At 46.0% G+C, this 19,876-nt stretch overlaps 1 protein-coding gene across 1 annotated transcript in view; it reads right to left on the bottom strand.

Moving 5' to 3' along the window:
* Positions 1 to 19,876, bottom strand: part of LOC147666215 (metabotropic glycine receptor-like) — a 310,681-nt gene that overhangs the window by 152,448 nt on the left and 138,357 nt on the right. Inside the window, exon 2 of the mRNA XM_086949205.1 lies at positions 9,070 to 9,178. Coding sequence (XP_086805331.1) covers positions 9,070 to 9,178 — 109 coding nt within the window. The remainder of the gene's footprint in view (positions 1 to 9,069; positions 9,179 to 19,876) is intronic.

Below are 19,876 nucleotides of genomic sequence, written 5' to 3' on the forward strand. Positions count from 1 at the left end.
TGTAGTAATTGCAGAACCGCTTTGGTGTCTCTTAGGTACGTGTCTGTTGCTTGCACCAAGGGTCTTAAAAAGGCATCGGCAAATTTTGACAGTGGTTCTAAAATGGATGAAATGCCGGACACAATAGGGCGGCCTGGTGGACTTTCAAGGTTTTTGTGGACCTTGGGTATTGTATAGAAGTAAGGAGTGCGGGGACTTTTTTGAACAAGGAATTCCGATTCTTTTTTGGTAAGCCAATTGTGCGCCAAGGCTTCCTCAATCATTGCCTCTATTTGCACACGTAGAGACTCGGTGGGATCTTCTGCCAAAACCTGATAATTCCTTCTGTCAGAGAGAAGTCTCCTGCATTCTTTGTCATATGCAGTTGTGGTTTGAATGACCACTGCCCCACCCTTATCTGCAGGTTTTATGGTGAGGTTTTTGTTTTGTTTGAGTTCTCTTATCGCCTCATTCTCCAGTTTGCTCATGTTTTGGAAAACATTTTGCTTGGTGTTTAATTTACTCAGTTCAAGCATAATGGCTTTTTCGAATACCAATACTTCCACAGGGAGTTGGTTGTCTAGGGGTGTAAAACTAGACTTTGGTTTTAAACCTGTATCAGAGGTTTCTTGAGATGGTTCTTTATCTTTAAAGAAGGCCCTCAGTTTTATGGTTCTGATGAAATCCTGGTTCTCTTTATGCAGAAGGAAAGGGTCAGGTTTATTAGTGGGGACATATCCTAAGCCCTTATTGAGTACCTCATGTTGTAGGTTTGTTAAGGGCCATGGGGTTATGTTAATGACTAGGTCCCCCTCTTGCTCGTTGATGCTTGGTTCGCTGTCATACTCCTGGTATGGACCCTTGGGTCTGCTTCGTCTGCGGGTTGCCAGTTGACATTGTTGCCCTTCTTGTTCCTCCCTCTGTGGGGTCCTTGGCCCCATGATAAAAAAGGCTGAGCATTCTGGGGTACAGTAGTTTGGTCTGGCACCCATTGGGGATACATTTGTCCCATTTGTGGTGGGCTAAATTGGTATTGAGGGAATTGGAAATGATTTTGGTACGGATTGTATTGAGGTGGTCCCTGGAAACCTCTCCAGCCTCTCTGGCGGGGGAATTGAGATCTCTGTTGGCGGAAACCTCCCCTCTGTTGTTTCCTTTGTTGGAAACCACCTGAGTTTGTGCTGGTGGAACTACCACCCGAACTTATGCTGTCTGTGTCACTCACGTTTCCTTTCGTCACATAATCAGCTCTTGTGTAAGGGTATGCTCTCTCTGGGGTAAAGCGGTCCTTATCTTTTTTCAGTTTGTTAAATTTGCTTTGTTTTAAAGCGGCCTCAAAATCCTTCATTTGCTGATTGAGTTCTTCCAACCCTTTAAGTCTGCTGGTGAAATGAAAGCTTTCAATTGTACTTCGAGTTTCTGAATCTCAACTTTTAATTCCAATGATTTTCTTGTGGCTGTTTGGACTATCAACACCAGCCAATCTCTGGTGCAATGCCAGGAGATAAGGGACCAAGCTTTCTTAAAGGTGAGGTCATCTTGAAAGATGAAAGGTTCATTTCTAACCAATAAACCCTGCGGGGCTATTTTATTCCTCAAATATTCCCTCATTAGTAGGCCATATAGGGCCGCCCTTATTTGGACTTTTCTTAAGTTCATCAATTCATCCCAGTCTGCTACTGCTGGGCTCGGGTCGCTGTTGCTTAACCCTTCAAAAGGATTGACATCTGCAAGAATTCTGTCGATATCGTCCTCACTGAAGGTTAGGCCGTGTTCGTCCTCCATAATGGTATGGTGAATGGGAAGATTTAGGCGTTGGATGTGGTGTACGGCTGGTGGTATATAAAAGGCTAGAATCAACTTGACCCGACACATCGTCGGAGCCGCGTTGAGGGGAAGGCAGTCTACTAGACCGTGCAGTAACCGTGAGTTGGGTTGTTTAAAAACAAGGGCCACCGATTTCTCCTAGTACAACTGTATGACCCTAAAACCTACCTTTAACATCCTATAGGTTGCTATATTGAGCAGTGAGGAAGGAACCCCCAATACCACGCTTAGGCTCATGAGGTCAGACAACCTTGATCCATAAGTAAGCCACTATTATCAAATCCTTTCCCTTCCTCCACAGTCAATGTTGGAAAAGATGTTTTGGCGTGTTTCCACTAAGTGTATGTCTTTGTTTACTGTATGTCTTTTTTACTGTTTTATTTCACAGGGTCCTTGAACCTTATTTTCGGTTCAATTTTTACCCTCACATAACTGGAAAAAAATGTTTCCCTGTTCCTGGACGTCCGACTGTGATGTTTTATTATGTTTTTCACCCCACAGGTTCTTCAAATGCCAATTGGGCGCAACAGAGCTCATCCACATTTCTACACCCATAGGTACATTTCACCTAGTGTTTTTTTGGTAAAATACACTTTTACATTCCATATCCATGTGAGTAAGGTGAGGATAATCGTGCATATCCTCGTCCTGAAGAAGGAGTCCCTGTACTCCGAAACATGTCGACGCATTTTATAGAGGTTGATATACCCTAATACGTATACTCATCAACCTCCCCTTGCACCCTTTTAACAATACCAGCCGAGGACATAATAAATATTTTTTCCTACGAGCCAGGTATTTTTTAACCTTCACTCTTTTCACCTCACCACTCACACTCCCTCTCACACACACAAACACATAGTTCACTATCAGTGCTCCTACGTATCCGTGAGTCGCAGCACTCCGCATCCCGTAGAGGGGTGCGAAGGCCCCAATGATGAAGCATGACAGCAAGGGGCCTGTTGGTGTGTGAGGGGTATTTAAACAACACTGTGTGCTCCCCATCACTTTAGGGATCACTACCACTTTCTGAGTGGATTCTATTTTGTTTAAACGTGTAATTTAGTTAATCTTGTATGAGGTTGTTTTTAAATACTTAGGGTATCAAACACCATACAACCTTCTACTGTCATCCTCAGACCAATGGTCAAACAGTTACGGTAGGCCCTGTCTAACAGTTATGCTGTGTATGACACACTACAAACAATAACTTGGACACGCAGAACACACGGTGATGCATGAAACTGCATAGAAGAGGCAGTGTGCCCCCGGTGCACGAGTGAAGGGGCAGAGCTTGAACATATGCTATGGGCATGCCCTAAATTAGGAGACTATTGGAAAGAAGTGGGAGACATACTGAACACAATAACGGAGCGACAGTTAACCTTTGACATAGTAACATGCCTACTGCACTGGTTTCCTCACACGTCTAAAACCAAGGTGACAAGCACATTTTTAGACATGGGGCTGTAGCTAGCAAAAAGGGAGATCACGAGGCACTGGAAGGCGAAAGATGGTCCTAATAGTAAGAGATGGAAGGCTTAGTTCTTGAAATGAGCAGGCAGTGAGAGTGTACTTAGATATTAGCAGGCAAGGCGGCTTAATAATGAACAGGCATTAGATTCAGCAAACGCATGGGAAACATTAGTACAAGCGTTACTGGATCACCGGACGGAGGAAGAGTAGGCGGAGGGGACTGAGTTGGGTGGGGCCCTTTGGCATCTACAGGTACATTGAGGGACGTTGTTAGTTGTGGCTGCTTCGCGACATGAAACGGAATACGACGTTTACAGTTACACACACCAGTGAGGAGGGAGGGGGACTATTGTGGTTTGGGGGTATTTTACATGGCAATTAAGATTAGGGGTTCAAGGTTTATAGCATGTCTACGTATAAATTGTCACTGTAATATGATGTGGCATTAATATTGGCTGGCTTATAGGACGTACTGAGGGGGAAGGCTACAGAGGTGCTTGATTCATGTTGATGGCCTGTGACTATGGATAGTGTATGATTAACATGTAAAACCAATAAGTGGGGTGGTGTGGCTCACTGGTTAGAGGCAGCAGACCCGTAAGCAGAGAACGGCCCGGGACCGGGGTTCAATTCCCGATGCGGCAGGGTCGTGGACCAGGGTGAAACAGACTCGATAATTCTCGCCTCGGTGCCTACTCTAACCAGGGAACACACTCGGCAACTCTCGGCATTAAGCTTGCCTCATCTCTGCAACGGCCCCCCACAGATGCCGGGGATGTCTGGTTTCACCTTGGAGATACCCCGAAAGGGACCAACTCACAGGGAAAACCAGGACGGGTTCCCCAGCGGTCTTCAGCGCCAGGATACTCCTTGGAGTCACAGTGTGCTTTACAAGTACACCCACATTTACATTTACATAAAATACGTATTCAAATAAAAAAAAGACTAGAACACACAGAATATTTCTAAATCCAAAAGAATGAGAGGGAGAAAGGCTGAGATTGGAACCTCAGAATGAGTGTTAGCATTAATAAAATATTTTGTTAGTACTATGCTACACCCTCTAAGTCAAAATGTATATATCTGCACACTAATTATATATTTTCTGCTCATCCTATAGGGCATTACCCACCCTTCCATGTTAACTGAGGCAAGGACAATAATAGATAGAGGAGGCTACGAACAGAGTTTCGCTTTTCTCTCTTTTCCCATTCCCCTTTTTCCTTGTCGATTTACTTTATCCCATTGAAGTATTGGGATTGTGTTGAATAGTGAGAAAGTGACATATTATTATCTGGTTTTCTGACATTCCAGCAGAACGTTGGTAAATCGGTGTATATGACATTTGTTTTCTCCATTGACCCAATTTTCTCTAGTGTTGTGGCTGGAAATTTACCTAGAACAGGTTGGTTAAATCCTGATGCTATGATTCTTTTAGTCCTCATCTGCCTTCAATTTTCCGATATCATTTATTTTGGTCAATTTTATTTAAGTTTAGTATCTTTTTATAGCAGCTGGTATCATGACTTTGAGGTTGGCTGTAGCTGGGGCAATCTCATGGAAGGAATTCACCTGCTTTACATATTTCCGTCAGATGTTACTGTACATCAGGAGACTTTGGCTAATGCTCTATAACATACATGCTCCATCATGTGAGACCTGATTTTTACGTCTTGAGTAATTAGTTCCATTTAAACATCATAATATGCTACTCATAAGTGATACCTCTACCAACACCGTTCTGTGACTATGAATAAGGTAGCTACTTTCTAGACCTACCAAAATGCACAATAGGACACCATCGTGAGGTAGGAAAGCACTATAGAAATACTACAGCACAATATTACAAAAAGTTTTAGAGCCACTTTCCTATTACTGTGACATCATGTTTTTGAGATAGGTGTCTGCTCTTGTTTGTTATTTATCTTGAAGATGAGTCTGTCTTCTCTGTCTAGAGTAGCTTCCTTGTGACTTGCAAACATTTACACCAATGGACAATTGTATCACCGGCATTTAGCAGTTTTGAAAAGCCCTTCTTTGCACTTTGCAATTCATCACCTTTTTTTCCCTACATTGATGTTCTCTTTTCTGTGAAGCACCTGTCTAAAGGATCCCATTAGCAACCGTGTAAATGAGCAGGCCAAAGGAGTGCTTAAAACAGTAGTGAGTGTCTAGAAAAGAAATTCCCCAAAAGTAACATGGGAATGTATTTGGAAGAGTGACTTTTTCCGAAACTGCTCCAAAGCATGTCTACCGTGTGGTATGCAGGGCCCCATTGTTGTATACGGGGTCCCATAGCCTCCAAAGCTTTTTGTAGGTTTTTTGGGACTCCTTCTGCAATATGGGGTCAACTGCAAATCAAACTCTATAGGGGCAAAAGAACAATCACTGCTTTTCTTTCCAACATGGCCTTAATTGGAGGGTTACCTACATCAACAGTAAACATTGTTTTGCAAACGTGTCTCTTTGTAAGCCTTAAAAAAAGAAACATGGGGGTCAAGTCAGAAAATTATATGCATTCATAAGAGAAGTGCAAAAAAAATCGCCTCAAAATGATGTGTGTTTTTTCCCTGGAGGACGATCAGTGGGCCTCAGCTGCCACCCACAACTCTTGTGCCCTATGTAGTCTTCAGCAAGTCTCAGCTTGCATCCACAGTGTCCGGAGACCAGATCTTGCCATAGCAGGCCTCTGCTGACATCAGTTGGTCTCACCAGGCTTCAGCCGGTCTCCACTGCCCTCATATGGCCTTAGCAGATCTCAACCTGCCACGGTTGACCTCAGCAGACCTCAGGAGTCAACAGGCCTCGACTGCCTTCTACTGTCCTAAGCAGCCTTCAACTTGCCACAATAGGCTTCTAGCAGGGGTGGCTCCTGCACTAAGGCGGACCGTCGCCCCAGAGCTTTCAGCAGTGCAAAAAAGGAAAAATAAAATGATAATAACACGATGTTATGATCATTTTTTTTTTTCCTGTTGAAGCCAGTTTTGGGGCGGGGCTTGGCTGTCATCACAGCCAGCTGGGTAGGAGTGGTGAGTGCACATATGTGCGCACTACGGTTTGGCAGGCCAGCCAAACAGTCATGCACACTTAGCATGTTATCCACCCGGCTGTATTGCACAGCCTGGGTGGAGAACATGCACAGGCTCACACTTCCTGTTTGAATGCCGATCCATGGCACTCAGACCAATCACCAGCGCTGTCATGCTGATGACAGCAGCATTGTGGTTGGCTAGGGGAGTCTGGGAGCCTGTGTGCTTCCGTTTCACAGAAGTAGATGACGGAGGAAGGCACAGCCGGCCAGTCGGCCAGCAGGTAAGTGATCTTTTCTTTTTTTTAACCCTTTTGCTGCTGCCGTTGGCCAACGGCAATCGAGAGCACTACCTCCGTAGTGCTGTGCATATCCGTTGGCCGATGCAGACCCGCCCGCGCAAGAAATCACCTACACCGCAGCGGAATTTATGCTGCGGTTAACGGGTTAACCCTCCCCGCCACACCACTACTGCCCGGCAGCAACCGCCACTGCCTTAGCAGGTCTTAACCTCTCAAATCAGGGTCAGAAGACCACATGAGGATTCAGCAGACCTCCACTGTCCTCAGATGGCCTTATTGGGGCTCAGCTTGCCTCATCAGGCCTCATCAAAGTTCAATATGCCTCTCCTGGTGTTAGTTCACCTCAGCAGATCTCAGTAGTACTCAGCTAAGTAAACAGTCCTTGGATTGATCAGAGATCTTAACAAGTTTTCTTCCCAGAGATCATCACAACTTCTTTTTGTGTTTCAAGGATTTATTAGAGAAGGAACGTTCGACACGCAGTAAAAATAGATTGCTTCCACAAGTACATTTACCATAATGTTGAAATAAGCTAGCCATGCTCATAGTTTACAAGCCCAGGTTCTCTGGTTTTGCCTAGATTATAGGTTACAAACCTTGCATTACTGAATATAAGGGTGCAGAAGGCTGCCAGACAATCTTTGTTAGCGCCCCAATGCCCTACTTCTCCACACATTTCCTCACTACCACGCTTCAACGATGCATCTCATCTCTCTAGAGCCCTTCTCTCACATTTATTTTACTTCTTTTAAAGCACTGCTCATTCACGTGTAGTGTGTCAGAGCTCCTTGCATCACACACTTATTCTACAAAGACAATTAATCCAACAGGTGTGTAAATCAATGTGTTTCACTCAGAGTGTTGCAAACAACCAGCCAATGGGTTTCGTCAGTGTCTGTGGTGAGTTTGCGCAGTCTGCTCCCAGCGTTAAAAACTTATAATAACATTTTTTTTTAAATGGGGACCTCAAGTGTGCTGCACAAGGGGCTAGCATCAGGTCAAAGGGAATGGCAGCACCGCCCCTCTAAGAGACCACAGCCCCCCAAACCAGCATGCAGGTATTCCGCAGAAAAATGGCTGTATTTTACTAAACGATTTCGCTAACAAAACAGACGTCAATGACAGAAGGAGAACCCTTAGTAAGCAAAGGCACCTATCATCAAACTTAGGGGTCACAAAGTCGGCTGGGGTTGGTGGTCAGTCCCACCCTGCACATAGAGGGTGAATGCGCACCTTATTAGGGCAGTTTTCCGAAGCACTTAGTCTTTCGTGAGTGCCACTACCTGTCTTTTATTTCCACTGCAAAAGAGGTTGTGGAAATGAATGACTGACAATGGTGCTTATTTCATTTAGAGAGCAAGTGGCCTCCCTCCGAGCTCGGCGCCCAGTGCAGCAGCACCGGTCACACAGCCCTAAAGTCTGTGCAGCAGTCAGAAATGGGTCTTTTTTACTATTGTAGATTATCTTTAACTCTTTAACTCTTCATAACATCTACATGTTCAATTCAGTTCAATTCAAAACTTTGGGGCCGATTAGGATGGCGGACGGATCGCCACCGCCATGCAGGCGGTGGCGATCGTCCGCCATCCGTACCCGTCCGCCACCCATTTACCACCTGCCATATTACAATGGCGGGGGGACCGCGGCGGACGGGAAGTCCGTCTGCCGCTTTTCCGCTGCGGTTGCCTTGCGACCGCAGTGAAAAAGTTCTAATATGGTTGCGGTGTCTATCAGACACCGCCAGCCATATTAGGATGTACTGTGGGCAATGCCTTTCTGTGGTGGCAATTCCGCCATGAAAAGGCATACGGTCTTTGCTTTGGGGGCCCGTTGCGGGCCCCCAGAGTGAAGGTGGGGGTGGGGGGTGCACATGGGGGGTACCTATGGTACCCCCCTGCGTTTCAAAATACAACATGGCAGGCACCGCGCAGTGCCTGTCATGTTGTGCTTTGAAACGCACAACATGCATTTTTAGCATTGTGGCGGGTGCATCCTAATTCGAGGCACGGGACCTCCGCCCCTGTGGCGGACGGTTCCGTCCTCCGACAGGATGCCATCCTAATTGAGCCCCTTATTCAGTGTGTTTAAAACAACCATAAAAGTATACATGAATGAAAGCTGTATGTAATACACATACATAGCAGGCGATTTATAAAAGATTATACAAGACAGTCCTCAATGTAAGTTATAAAAAACTTTGATCATACCTAAATACACTTAAAATATTTAAAGAGGGGGTACAAACTCGATTTGGACTGATTGGAGTCACAGGTCAACGGTACTTTTGCGTGTGTTAATTGCATTAATAAAGAAAAGTGCTACATTAAGACAAACCCTTACATCATTTAATTCACACAGATATTTCATAGTAGCAACATGCGGTCCATTACCATACTCGAGCAAAAGTGGTTTTAAATCGTAGCTACATGTTCAGAAATGGTATGCGGGGTAACTTACCTCTGTGCTGTTCAGGTCACACAGATGTGTGCCTGTGAACCACCCGGGGCTGCTGGAGCACTGATTGATGTCGAGGGATTGCAGATTCACATCCAGCCTGACCACACCTCTGAAAGAGAAGGAGGCATTGGTAACGGCGAGGCAACACATGGGACCTTCAGGTGCACGTCAGTTGGGGTCTACAGACAAGAATGTACACAACATTATGGGGCCGATTCACAAAGTCATTAGTGAGCACGGATGAGGTACCCCTTTGATACCCACTCACACACTCATAAATACCTTTGTACATTGGCCTGTATGTATGTTCCAAACTCCATAGAGTATTGCTCAACCAAGACATCAGTATGTGATGCTTACCAGCCACAGAACAGCCGTCAACCATCTTAAGTGCCATCCAATCCAAAGAACTCTAAAACTCTTCACCCATCATCACTACCTACTATTTCAGCCACATATCTAATGGACGTATGAGTTTGTGCAAGGACTACTGGCGTAACACTTTACATACTCGTAAATGCCTTCGTCAATCGGTCCCCAAAGGTTCTTTTCTGAAGCCATAGATTTTCCATACACTTACAATCCACTGAGATGCAACTCTACCCCAAAATCTGATTTACCTATTGCTGAATGTCAGTCCCCCCCCCCCCCCCCCCCCAAATGCTACTAACACAGAACTTATCCCCTCTGCCTGTGGTCTGAAGGATTACTTTTATTCCCTCCTAGGCTTTGCAAAACCACTGATCTTCCATGTGAATTCCAACCTCCCTTTATTAATCTTGTAGGCAAATTACCACTGAGAGAGCGTGGTTACAGCTAAACCTCTGCAAGTAAAGCATGACTTGCCAGTCAGAGACCAACTTTTGCCCTCTTGTTCTATCTCACAAACACCGCCCTCACACAGCCTCAACACCAGCCGAGAGTAGTGTAGGCCATCTTCTATGTGGCAGCCCACCTGAATTCGACAATTCAGAGTCCGTTCATATTACTCCGCAACTCTATCCATGCCAAATATTTTATTTAATTGAATAATGTTAAAGGGCTCTGAGGTGAATTCACTGATGGTGGCTATGGTACAAGTGTGACGGGTCCCATTAACACCTAACACTGTATCTCTGATGGCGACTCCTACCGGCCAAAAATCAATTAGGTCTCACTGCATCTTACTTAAGGCGGGCAGCAATAAGCTTAGGTAAAAGAGAATCTCAGCACTTCTGTTGCAAAGCAGGGCACCACCCTGGCCTACCTACCCCAGGTCCACGTGTAACCCATACTCCATGTCTGTAACTCATTTGTCTTTTGGTTATTCTTTGTAAATCGACATCATAAACCCTGTAAATCCTTCTGATATGTAAAGTGTTCGGCTACTTCATCAATGCTAAAGTAATTTACCTAATGCAATTACACAATGCAAAATATATTTTCATTTATTGTTTTTTTGCTTCAGCTGCCAGCATTACAATAGTTAAAACTGTAATTAAAAACAAATAGAAAATACAATAACTTACTTCTTTAAAAACAAATCAAAAGGAAACATGTGCAACACAATCAACTGGGTGGCATGGTGACATGATGCATTGAGCACTGTACTCGATTCCAGTAAAAATAATCAACTAATTCATCAATGCAGGACGAAAATATGTTAAAGTGCATGTGCAGAGGACCATTAGGAGAGTATACAGGTCAGGCAACAACTTATAACTTAATGCATAATGAGATATCCATAAAACCACACGAAAAAGGAAGAAAGAGCTCCGCATGGATTATCTGATTGGAGTGTTTTCTGCAAAACAGAACAAAATGAGTTAAGTTGTCTGTCCATCCAAAGCTACAGTCATAGTGGGCAGACCCAACAGCGAGCCTATGGATACGGATTAAATAGTACACGGTCAGCAGAATACCCGGTTTGTATTTTACCTACAGTGTTCGTTTCAGCTCAGGGTATATCGAATCCAGATATCCAGTGCAGAAAAGACCATAAGCGTTGTTAAAGTATGCATGAGATAGATCCTGGCCTCCACGAGAGCCACTTCCTCGTCTGCATGCATTCACAGTTTCAGTCTTTGATCAGATCTGCAGTATCCTGTCTTAACTACAGGGATCCGCCCACAAGAACTCCATCTGTAGCTCATTCAGAACATTCTGTACATAGGACAACCATGTGCTTCCCCCACGGCCACAGCTGGAAGAAACCTCTTCCAGGGTTCTCAAATATATCGCTGCCCTATGGATTCTTACCAGCCTGACCCAATAGAGCACTGGCCTAAGGGCTGCTTTTCTGATATTGGAGTAAAACTAAGCTCCGCATAGCGTGCCAATCAGGTAGTGGCCGGATCCGACCTCAGTGGGCCCTAGGCCCACATGCTAGTAATAAGTGTGACACAGACACCAGTTAGGTAGTGGGTTAGTAAGCCACGAGCACGTGCGCTCGGCTCCTTTTATTGACTGATGTCACGTGCCTCGTGACATCAGTGGTGGGTGAGTGTTTAGTGTAGGCTTACAATATTAACCCCTTAGACTGTGTCTGCTAGGACACAACATTCCTCCCAAAATTTAATAAAAATTAAGGAAAGACAAAAGTCCGACTCTGTGGGAGGAAATACACAAATATACAATAACTACAAATTTACACTGAGTCTCTTCAGCTGCTTGCTTGATGACGACGGTGGAAATTGCTGCTGAAGCTTTATTTCTTCTTGGCTTGACGTCTTGGTTATCGGTGGGTGTGCTCTTCTTTGCTTGCGCCGTGGACGTGTGTTGGTCAGTCCACTGAGATCTTGCTTTTGAGGATGACGTCAAACAGGATGACCAGATGTTAGACTAGGATGACGTTGTCTTCTGCTGGTCCGTCGGTTTCTTCACTGTCAGCAGCTTGGCTTCACATTGCAAGGATAGAGTGTTTGAAAGACATTCTTCTCACTAGGATGCCCGTCTCGCGGGTATTCTCCTGCCACAAGATATACCAGAGGTCCTTTAAAGTCAGGTTTCCACTAGGCCGGGTATTATTCCACAGCGTTGCTCCAACTCCACAGTCTGCGTGTGAATGGAGGAGACGATGAGGGTACTACCTCACAAAGTCCGTAGCTCCACCTGAAGGGTAGTTGTTGACTCCTTCCTTTGCGCACAAGTCCCTCTTCTCCCCGGGACGTGCAGGTGAGACGGCGATGGATCCATCTCTTGTGTCGGGACCCTCTGCCACCGGTGTCCCTGAGGCCTTTGCCCCTTGGATCTCCACGGGCTGGTGGGGATCGGTCAGTTCTCCTTATTCAGGCCATCTGAGCTCCCTCCGCTTCCAGACTTCCGTTCAATCCCAAAGGTGGGTGTTGCCAATGGTCCGGCCTGTGCTCTCCTACCGTCCACGGGTCGTCGGGGTCCTGTGAATGGGTAGCTGTTCTGTTATTGGTGCTCTCAGTGTTCTCCTGGACGTGTGGGTTACTGTATACGATGTTGTGGTGCGTCACCTCTTCTTCTTTCAAGTGTGTAGACTTATCACACCTCTCCTCACCTTTTCCAGATGTTGTTCTTGGCGTCGTGCCACATGACTTCTTACTTCTTCCTTTTCTCCTTTTCGTGACGCAGTGCGGTCACCTTTCTTCCTTTGTCTTGCTGACCAGGCTTCTTCAAGCAGCGTGCACTCCGCCTGTTTCCGTCTGGTCTTGTCCTGTCATTAGGACACGGTCTTCTCTCCACTCTTCAGTGACTGGGCCGGTCATTACGATCTTCTCTCTTGCCTCCTTTTACTTCTTTTCTTGTGAGTGTTGCGTCCGTCTCTCCGGGTCTTCTTTCGGACATTCTCCTGATCTCTCAGTTGACGGACGTCTTACGGCACAACATCTTCCCTGACTTCTTGACAGAATACCTTTGCTGAGCCTTTGTGGCGGTTCAGTATTCCGGCGACCTGTTGGCAGGTCGGTTATCTTCTTTTACCGTCACGGGCGATCATCTTGGTGATCGGCTTTTGTTTGGGCGCCCGTCTGGCTTGTCGGATCATTCTCTTTTTCTTGGGCGATCTTCTTTGCTACCAGATGGGGTGGACATCTTGCTCTTCGTGAGTCTTCTTGCTATCTGCGATCATTGGGATCGCCATGTGCTTCTGCTGCAGTGCTTTTACGTTGGCGCAGTTTCGCCTGCGCTCTTCGTGTGCTCTGCTTTTTCCGGAGGGTTACTTCACGGCTCCATGGACCTTTTCCAGTGGATGCACTTCTCGTGCTCGCTTCCGGTGAGGCTCTTTAGCTTCTTGGGGCGTTGACCGTGCTTGGTTGCTTCGCCTCCTTTTGGCTGCGGGGTAACTTAGCGTTACTCTTCCATTGCACGTCAGTGTGCATTGCAGTGGCAAGTTCTGGCTTCACTTGGTACCGTCGTGATACATCTTCAGTGTAGCTTTGTTCCTTGCACTTTTAGTTTCTTTGGTGTTGTCGCTCTTCCACTTGCGTGTCGGGTGGGCTCCGCGAGTCGTGCTTCATTTAAAGTTCTCTGGGGGCACACTCACGCCCGGCGAGGCGCGCTGGTCATGCAGGTGGGCTCCGCTTCATCTACCGTCATAAGGGGGGTCGCTCCTGGCATGCGCGACCCCCAGGGGGCATTTATGGCACTCGGGCTCACCTTTGGCCTCCGGGCCTTTTCTTCGGCTGCGGCCGTGGCGGGTGGGCCCCGCACGGTCCGCTTTATCCTCGAGCGCCTCGCTCAGCAGGACAGCTCCCGGTGGGGCCAGAGAGGTGCGGGGTCGGCTCCCGATCACCTCCTTATCAAAGGCTCGGCCCGGGGCCCGGTGCACGCCCCGTGGGCACTCGGCGGCCGGCGCTGCTTCCTCTCGGGGTGCCCTTCGCTCGGGCAGGATTCTCTCCCCCTTTTTAGCAGTGGCTGTGTCGCGTGGAGTTAGAACCACTCTGTCGTCGCCATTGTTGCGTTGTGGGCCCTATGCCCACATGCTAGTAATAAGTGTGACACAGACACCCGTTAGGTAGTGGGTTAGTAAACCACAAGCACGTGCGCTCGGCTCCTTTTATTGACTGATGTCACGTGCCTCGTGACATCAGTGGTGGGTGGGTGTTTAGTGTAGGCTTACAATATTAACCCCTTAGACTGTGTCTGCTAGGACACAACACTCAGCAAGGCTCTTAAGAAGTTGTCCTTGGCCACTTGCAGTGGACGTACATTTGCATACCCCCAGAGCTCCACCCCTTAGAGCTTCCGCCACTGCCCTTTGTTTATATATTTGCAGGGTAACACTAATATTGCTGGCACCTGCCTTATGCCTAAACTTCAGAACCGACCCGGCCATTTGTCTCAGGACAGTAGTTACCTTCTGTATGTGGCTACCCCAGTGCAAGTTCTCTGCAAACTGTATCTCCAGTTAATCAAACTGCCTAACAGTTTCTATGGGCACACCATAACTCAAAGGATTCTGCTTAAGGGTGGAGGACAGCTTCAAAAACATGCTCTTTATTTGACTACCATTAATGGTCAGTGATTTCTTGCCGCAGTAATCCTCAAAATGCTTTAATAGCCTGTGGGTTGCATTTCCTGTTCACTCTATCAATACTGTGTCATTCGCAAATAGTAGTATCAGAATCCTCCTTCTGACTAAAGTGGGCACATCTAGGGGTTCTACCACCAAATAATCTGCTACATCATTTAGAAAAGGCTGAAAAGTAAGGGCACCAGCACACAACCTTGCCGGTCGCCCTTTCCTACCAGAAAATGTTCTGTGCAATTGCCTCCTGGGCCGTACCTGACTCTTGCCATATTGCCAGAGTGAAGAGGGCAACTTCCATTTATCTCATAACTGCGCAATAGAACAAAACATTTTTACAATCCCTATTTCTTACAGACAATTTGATGTTGGAAATGTATGCCTCTATTGTATTATTAGCTTATGCTTGCATATCCTCATTAGTACATTTTTAGTCATAGCCCATGCTCTCCACTTTATTTCCGGTGTTTTGACAGCCGAGCAGGATTATTATTGAATGTATTGTCTGAACATCCCTTATAGTTTTAGTAGTAAAGGAAGTTGACATGTTGGTTAATGGCATAGCTTGTGCAAGTTGCTATCTTAGTTTTTTAGGGTTAGGACACAGCTTTGGCTTGATTAACAGTATTTTTTGCCAGGTTGATGGTGAAGATTAGTGAGGATGATCATACTTTATGGTTGCAGGGATGTCAACATTTAGTTTGTTTAATGGCATAGTTTGGTTACAGTGTGTTTTAACGGTACTGTAATTGCATTTATATAGTGCTCACTACCACCTGAAGAGGTACCGAACCACATGATGGTTAGGTAGCAAGCTACTCCAGACCCCAAAGTTAGCGGGTAATCCAGTGGTTATTATGTATTGTTGGCTACGTTTGGATTTTGGGATTAGTTTGGTGCTCTCAGGAAACCGATCCATGCCTCCCTCCATTTCGTTGTGGTAGATTACGTTTTTTATGAGTTTGGTGGGATCCTTAGTGTGTATTAATGCAAATGAAAAGTACAATTAGTTGATAGGCTAGAGGAGGGTGGGTCGGCATGGCCAGTGGGAGAAATATAATAGAGAGTGAGGCAGACAGGCATGCAATAGAGGACCTACACATGGGGACAGGAAGGCCTGTAAAGGATAGAGGTTAGGGAGATGGTCATTCGACAGAAAGGAAAGACAGCAAACGATCAATAGATTTAATTCAAGGACATTTTTCATCCAGCATTTTATGAATATAGAGGGAGTTGGTGTTGTGAGGTAGCATACAATCTGAGGAGGTAAAAACTGTAGAAAGGAGGGTTGATGGATGTTGTCTATGGCCAGATGGAAGAAATGTACAAAAAAGTCCATGCTGGTATACGTGAGAATCCAGTTCATGAAAAGAAGCCAGCAAATGAAGTTATAGAACATTACAGAAAGTTATATACATTGTTGCGTCTTTTGGTTGTTCTAGTTGGTCTGTAATGATATTGAACAGTTTATCCTTTGACAGGTTATATTATTAGCAGTAATATATGTGGTAAGTCCTATTTGCAGGTCCTTCCGGTTTGTCAGGTAAAATATGCCTCTGTCATTTGCATAGAACAGTGCTTCCCAAACTTTGTAGAGCAATGACCATTTTTTAGAACAACAAACTTTCCTGACCCACCTAGCTTTGGTGGACATGAGGTGGATGATTTTTCATGTAACTAAAGCATTGTGTGTCAGAGCTCTATCATTTACAGATAGAACATTTTCTATTGAAATGATCACTAAATTTGCAAAGACATTCAGTTTTACTGAGCAAACTGTATTTATTGCACAGACATGATAATGTGTGGATATTGGTTTTCAATGAATGTGAATCATTTGTGTATCTCCAGGTACAGTGCTTTAATTTGTTTTGATCCTGTTAAAAGATTTGCTTCTATTTTTCTTCAGAATTACAAATAAAAGTAACCAATTCCAATTCCAAAAATTCTTTATTTCGGCCATATAGACCATAAAAGATGCAATGCAAACATTACAGACATTAAAATACATTATTTTAAAATACATTTAAATAAGGTCCGCTCTCCCAGCGAGGAGTAATTTAAAATTACATAAAAAGAGTTCAGGGGGCTTCAGTGGATCTTTTCTTTCTGATCAACCATATGGCCATGAGAAATTTTGAAACAGCGAACACAATATGACCCAGGGTGCTGGTTTTCAAAATCCTGTATGCCTGTGCATACTCTCTGAACCCCAAGTTCTTACATAGCGGCGCTATCCAGTATTTTCTGGGCCTTTGGTATGCAGGGCACACAAACAAGATGTGGGGGTCATCTTCCACATGGTTGTTACAACAGGGACATATTTTATCGCCCCCATTTGTCCACTTACAAGTGTAGGAGTTAATGGGGAGTGTGCCAAGCCTCCATTGAACGTACAGTTTCCTCGCCAGGATGGGAAAGATAAAATCCATAAAAGGTTCAAAAACATATGAATTTTTGGATTCTAAAAATCGCAAGGTTAAGGTGCCGCTATTTTGAGCGTCCATCAGGTGAGCAAGGGACCTGGCTTTGTAGATTTGTGCCAGGGCTTTGCGCGAGATTGATTGGCAGCCTCGCGCGGGATCCTCCCACAGGTCACGGAGATTGATGGCAGACAGTTCATTTTCCACAAAGGTGAGCCTGGGGATTTTGCCACTGCGGTTCAAACTCATGACATGGATAAGATCCTCCCTATAATGATGAAGTTCGTCCGTAGACCAGAGCCTGTGCCAGAACTTCACTGGTTTTGACACAAGCTCCTCTGCAATAGGGGGGTGACCCATGTCCATTCTCAGAGGCTGAAGTGACGTGGAACTTGGAAGGGCTAGAAGGCGCCTTAAAAAACTGTTTTCAACTGTTGATAAGTCCTTCACCGCTTTGTACCCCCATAGTTCACTGCCATACATGGCCGCAGCCTTGGCCTGGGTCCTGTAAGTTTCAAGGGCCGGACTTATGGGCTTGAAGGAAGAAGTATTAGCCACTTTCAGGATTGCACCCGACAGTTGGGACAGTTTGGCCCTAGACCGTGCTATCTGGCGGTACCATGATAGGTTTTCCTGCAATGTTACCCCCAGATATATGAAGGTGGACACCCTCTCAAGGCTGGCGGTCCCCAGGGTGGGATTGGGCCTGGTTTTGATTGGAGGGTTGAAGATCATGAACTTGGTCTTTTCTGTGTTCACCTCCAACCCATGCTGATGACAGAAAAGACCAAATCCATCCAGGATCCTCTGGATCCCCATGGGGGATTTTGAAAGGAGGAGGGTGTCATCGGCAAACATGATTGCCGGTACCTTCCTACCTGCCAGACAGGGGGCGTCGTTGTCCTTAACGTTTTCCAGGTGTGAGATGACGTTATTGATGAATAAACAAAACAGGGTCGGTGCCAGGACACAACCCTGCCTCACGCCTCGACGGACAGGAAACCTGGATGAAAGTTTGCCATCTCTCCCACACCTGACTTGTGCAAAGTTGTTTTCATGCAGCCTGGCTAAGATGTTAAGTAACTGGGGGGGAATTCCTAGCTTTTCCAGCACCTCCCACAGTTTCCTGCGCGGGACTAGGTCAAAGGCTGACCTCAGATCCACGAAGACCATGTACAATCTCCCCCCCTCGATCCTCACCGTCTTCCAGTAGAGGAGAACGAGGCGGAAGATCTGGTCCATGGTCGACGTGTTTTTCCTGAAGCCAGCCTGCAGGGGACTCATGATGTAATTTTCCTCCACCCAGTCTAATAGATGGTTCAAAATGAGGCGCGCAAAAAGCTTTTGGGGAACATCTATCAGGCTAATAGGCCTATAGTTTGCCGGGCTCAAGGGGGACCCTTTCTTGTAAATCGGAACTATTTCAGCCCCTAGCCAAGAGGAAGGGACCGCCATACCTCCCAGTATAGCATTAAAAAGAACAAGAAAGTACGGGCCCCAGATGTCAGGATGGTATCTGAACAAATCACCAGGCAGCTTATCCAACCCTGGTGCCTTCCCCAGCGCCAAGCGCTCCAGAGCTAACTTCACCTCCCCCAAGGAAAATTCCAGGGACACATCCGGGGGACAGGGGGACTCCAGCACCATCCCTTCAGGCCAGAGAGTGGTTTCTTGATATAATGTCCCAAAGTGGGCCTCCCAGATAGAAGGGGCAATGTTGGGTTCTACTGCGGGTGACAAATCCCCTGTCCCATTATTTACCAGAGCCCAACATTTTCTAGAGTCTTTGGATTCAAGGGCTTCAGTCAGTTCATGCCAGTGGTTCCAATCCCATTCTGCCCTTGCGTTGGCCAATGCTAACTTGTATCCCCTCCTGAGGGCTGCAACCTTCACCTTATCGCTACCCTCTTTAATTGCGGCAAGTAGCTCAGACTTGGTTTTCCTACAAGTAGAGGTATACCAAGTCGGGGCGCGAGTCTTTTTCCTTCTGGTGGGCAGCGCCGGGTTAAAGACATCTGCGAGGTCCCTCACTAAGGCCTGGTGAATGCCATATAGTCTCTCATTGTAATCAGAGGGTCTTGGTTGATTGATGAGAGCATCCACCTCCTGGAACCTGGGGAGTGCTATGCCATAGAGGTTATTTATAGCTTCTTCTTTGTCAACTAACTTCCCCCATTTCACCCGGCGCCTACTCGTAGTGAGTAGTAAGTCTCCCTGGTCGACTCCAGAATCGACGGTTGGCAGCCCTACAGCAGGAGCAGGGTGCTGGATCTCCAACAGAAGGGAATTGTGGTCACTGTCTGTCCTCGGGATCACTCTAAAATCTTGAACTTTGGGCCACAGGGAAATATCTATAAATATATAGTCCAACCTTGACTCATGGCCCTTTTTGTTAAAAGTGCACACCGAAGGAGTGTCAGAAGGGGTGCGTCCGTTGCACGCCCTCAGTGCAAAGTTCAGAGTAAGAGAGGTAAGTTGTACTACCAGCGGGGACCAAGCTTTGGGATGAGGTGAGGCAGAAGGTGGAACTCCCCAATGGTCATCCTCGGCGGTAAAGGCGCCTTCCATTAAGCCTTCCAGGGGTTCAAAATGACAGTTGAAGTCCCCTCCCATCACTATTTTCAGGTCGCCTTGCAGTTGCCCTAGAAAAGATGAAAGATCAACTAGGCTTTCCTCCATGCTGAATGCGTACAGTTGATTTACAGATATTTGCATTTTGTTGTGTTAAAAAATGATATCATACAGCCTTTCCTTTCACACTCTCTGTACCCGAGATATATTGTCACATGCTTCCCTTCACTTTTCTTTCTCTGACTGCAAAATGAGTGTAGTTTGTAAACACCAATACCCATGTTAAAATAAATAAGCAGCAATTTGTCAGAAGAGAAAGCCTGACATGTGACCTCTGTCT

Source organism: Lissotriton vulgaris, unplaced genomic scaffold, assembly GCF_964263255.1.
Source record: "Lissotriton vulgaris unplaced genomic scaffold, aLisVul1.2 SCAFFOLD_749, whole genome shotgun sequence".
Lineage (NCBI taxonomy): Eukaryota > Metazoa > Chordata > Amphibia > Caudata > Salamandridae > Lissotriton > Lissotriton vulgaris.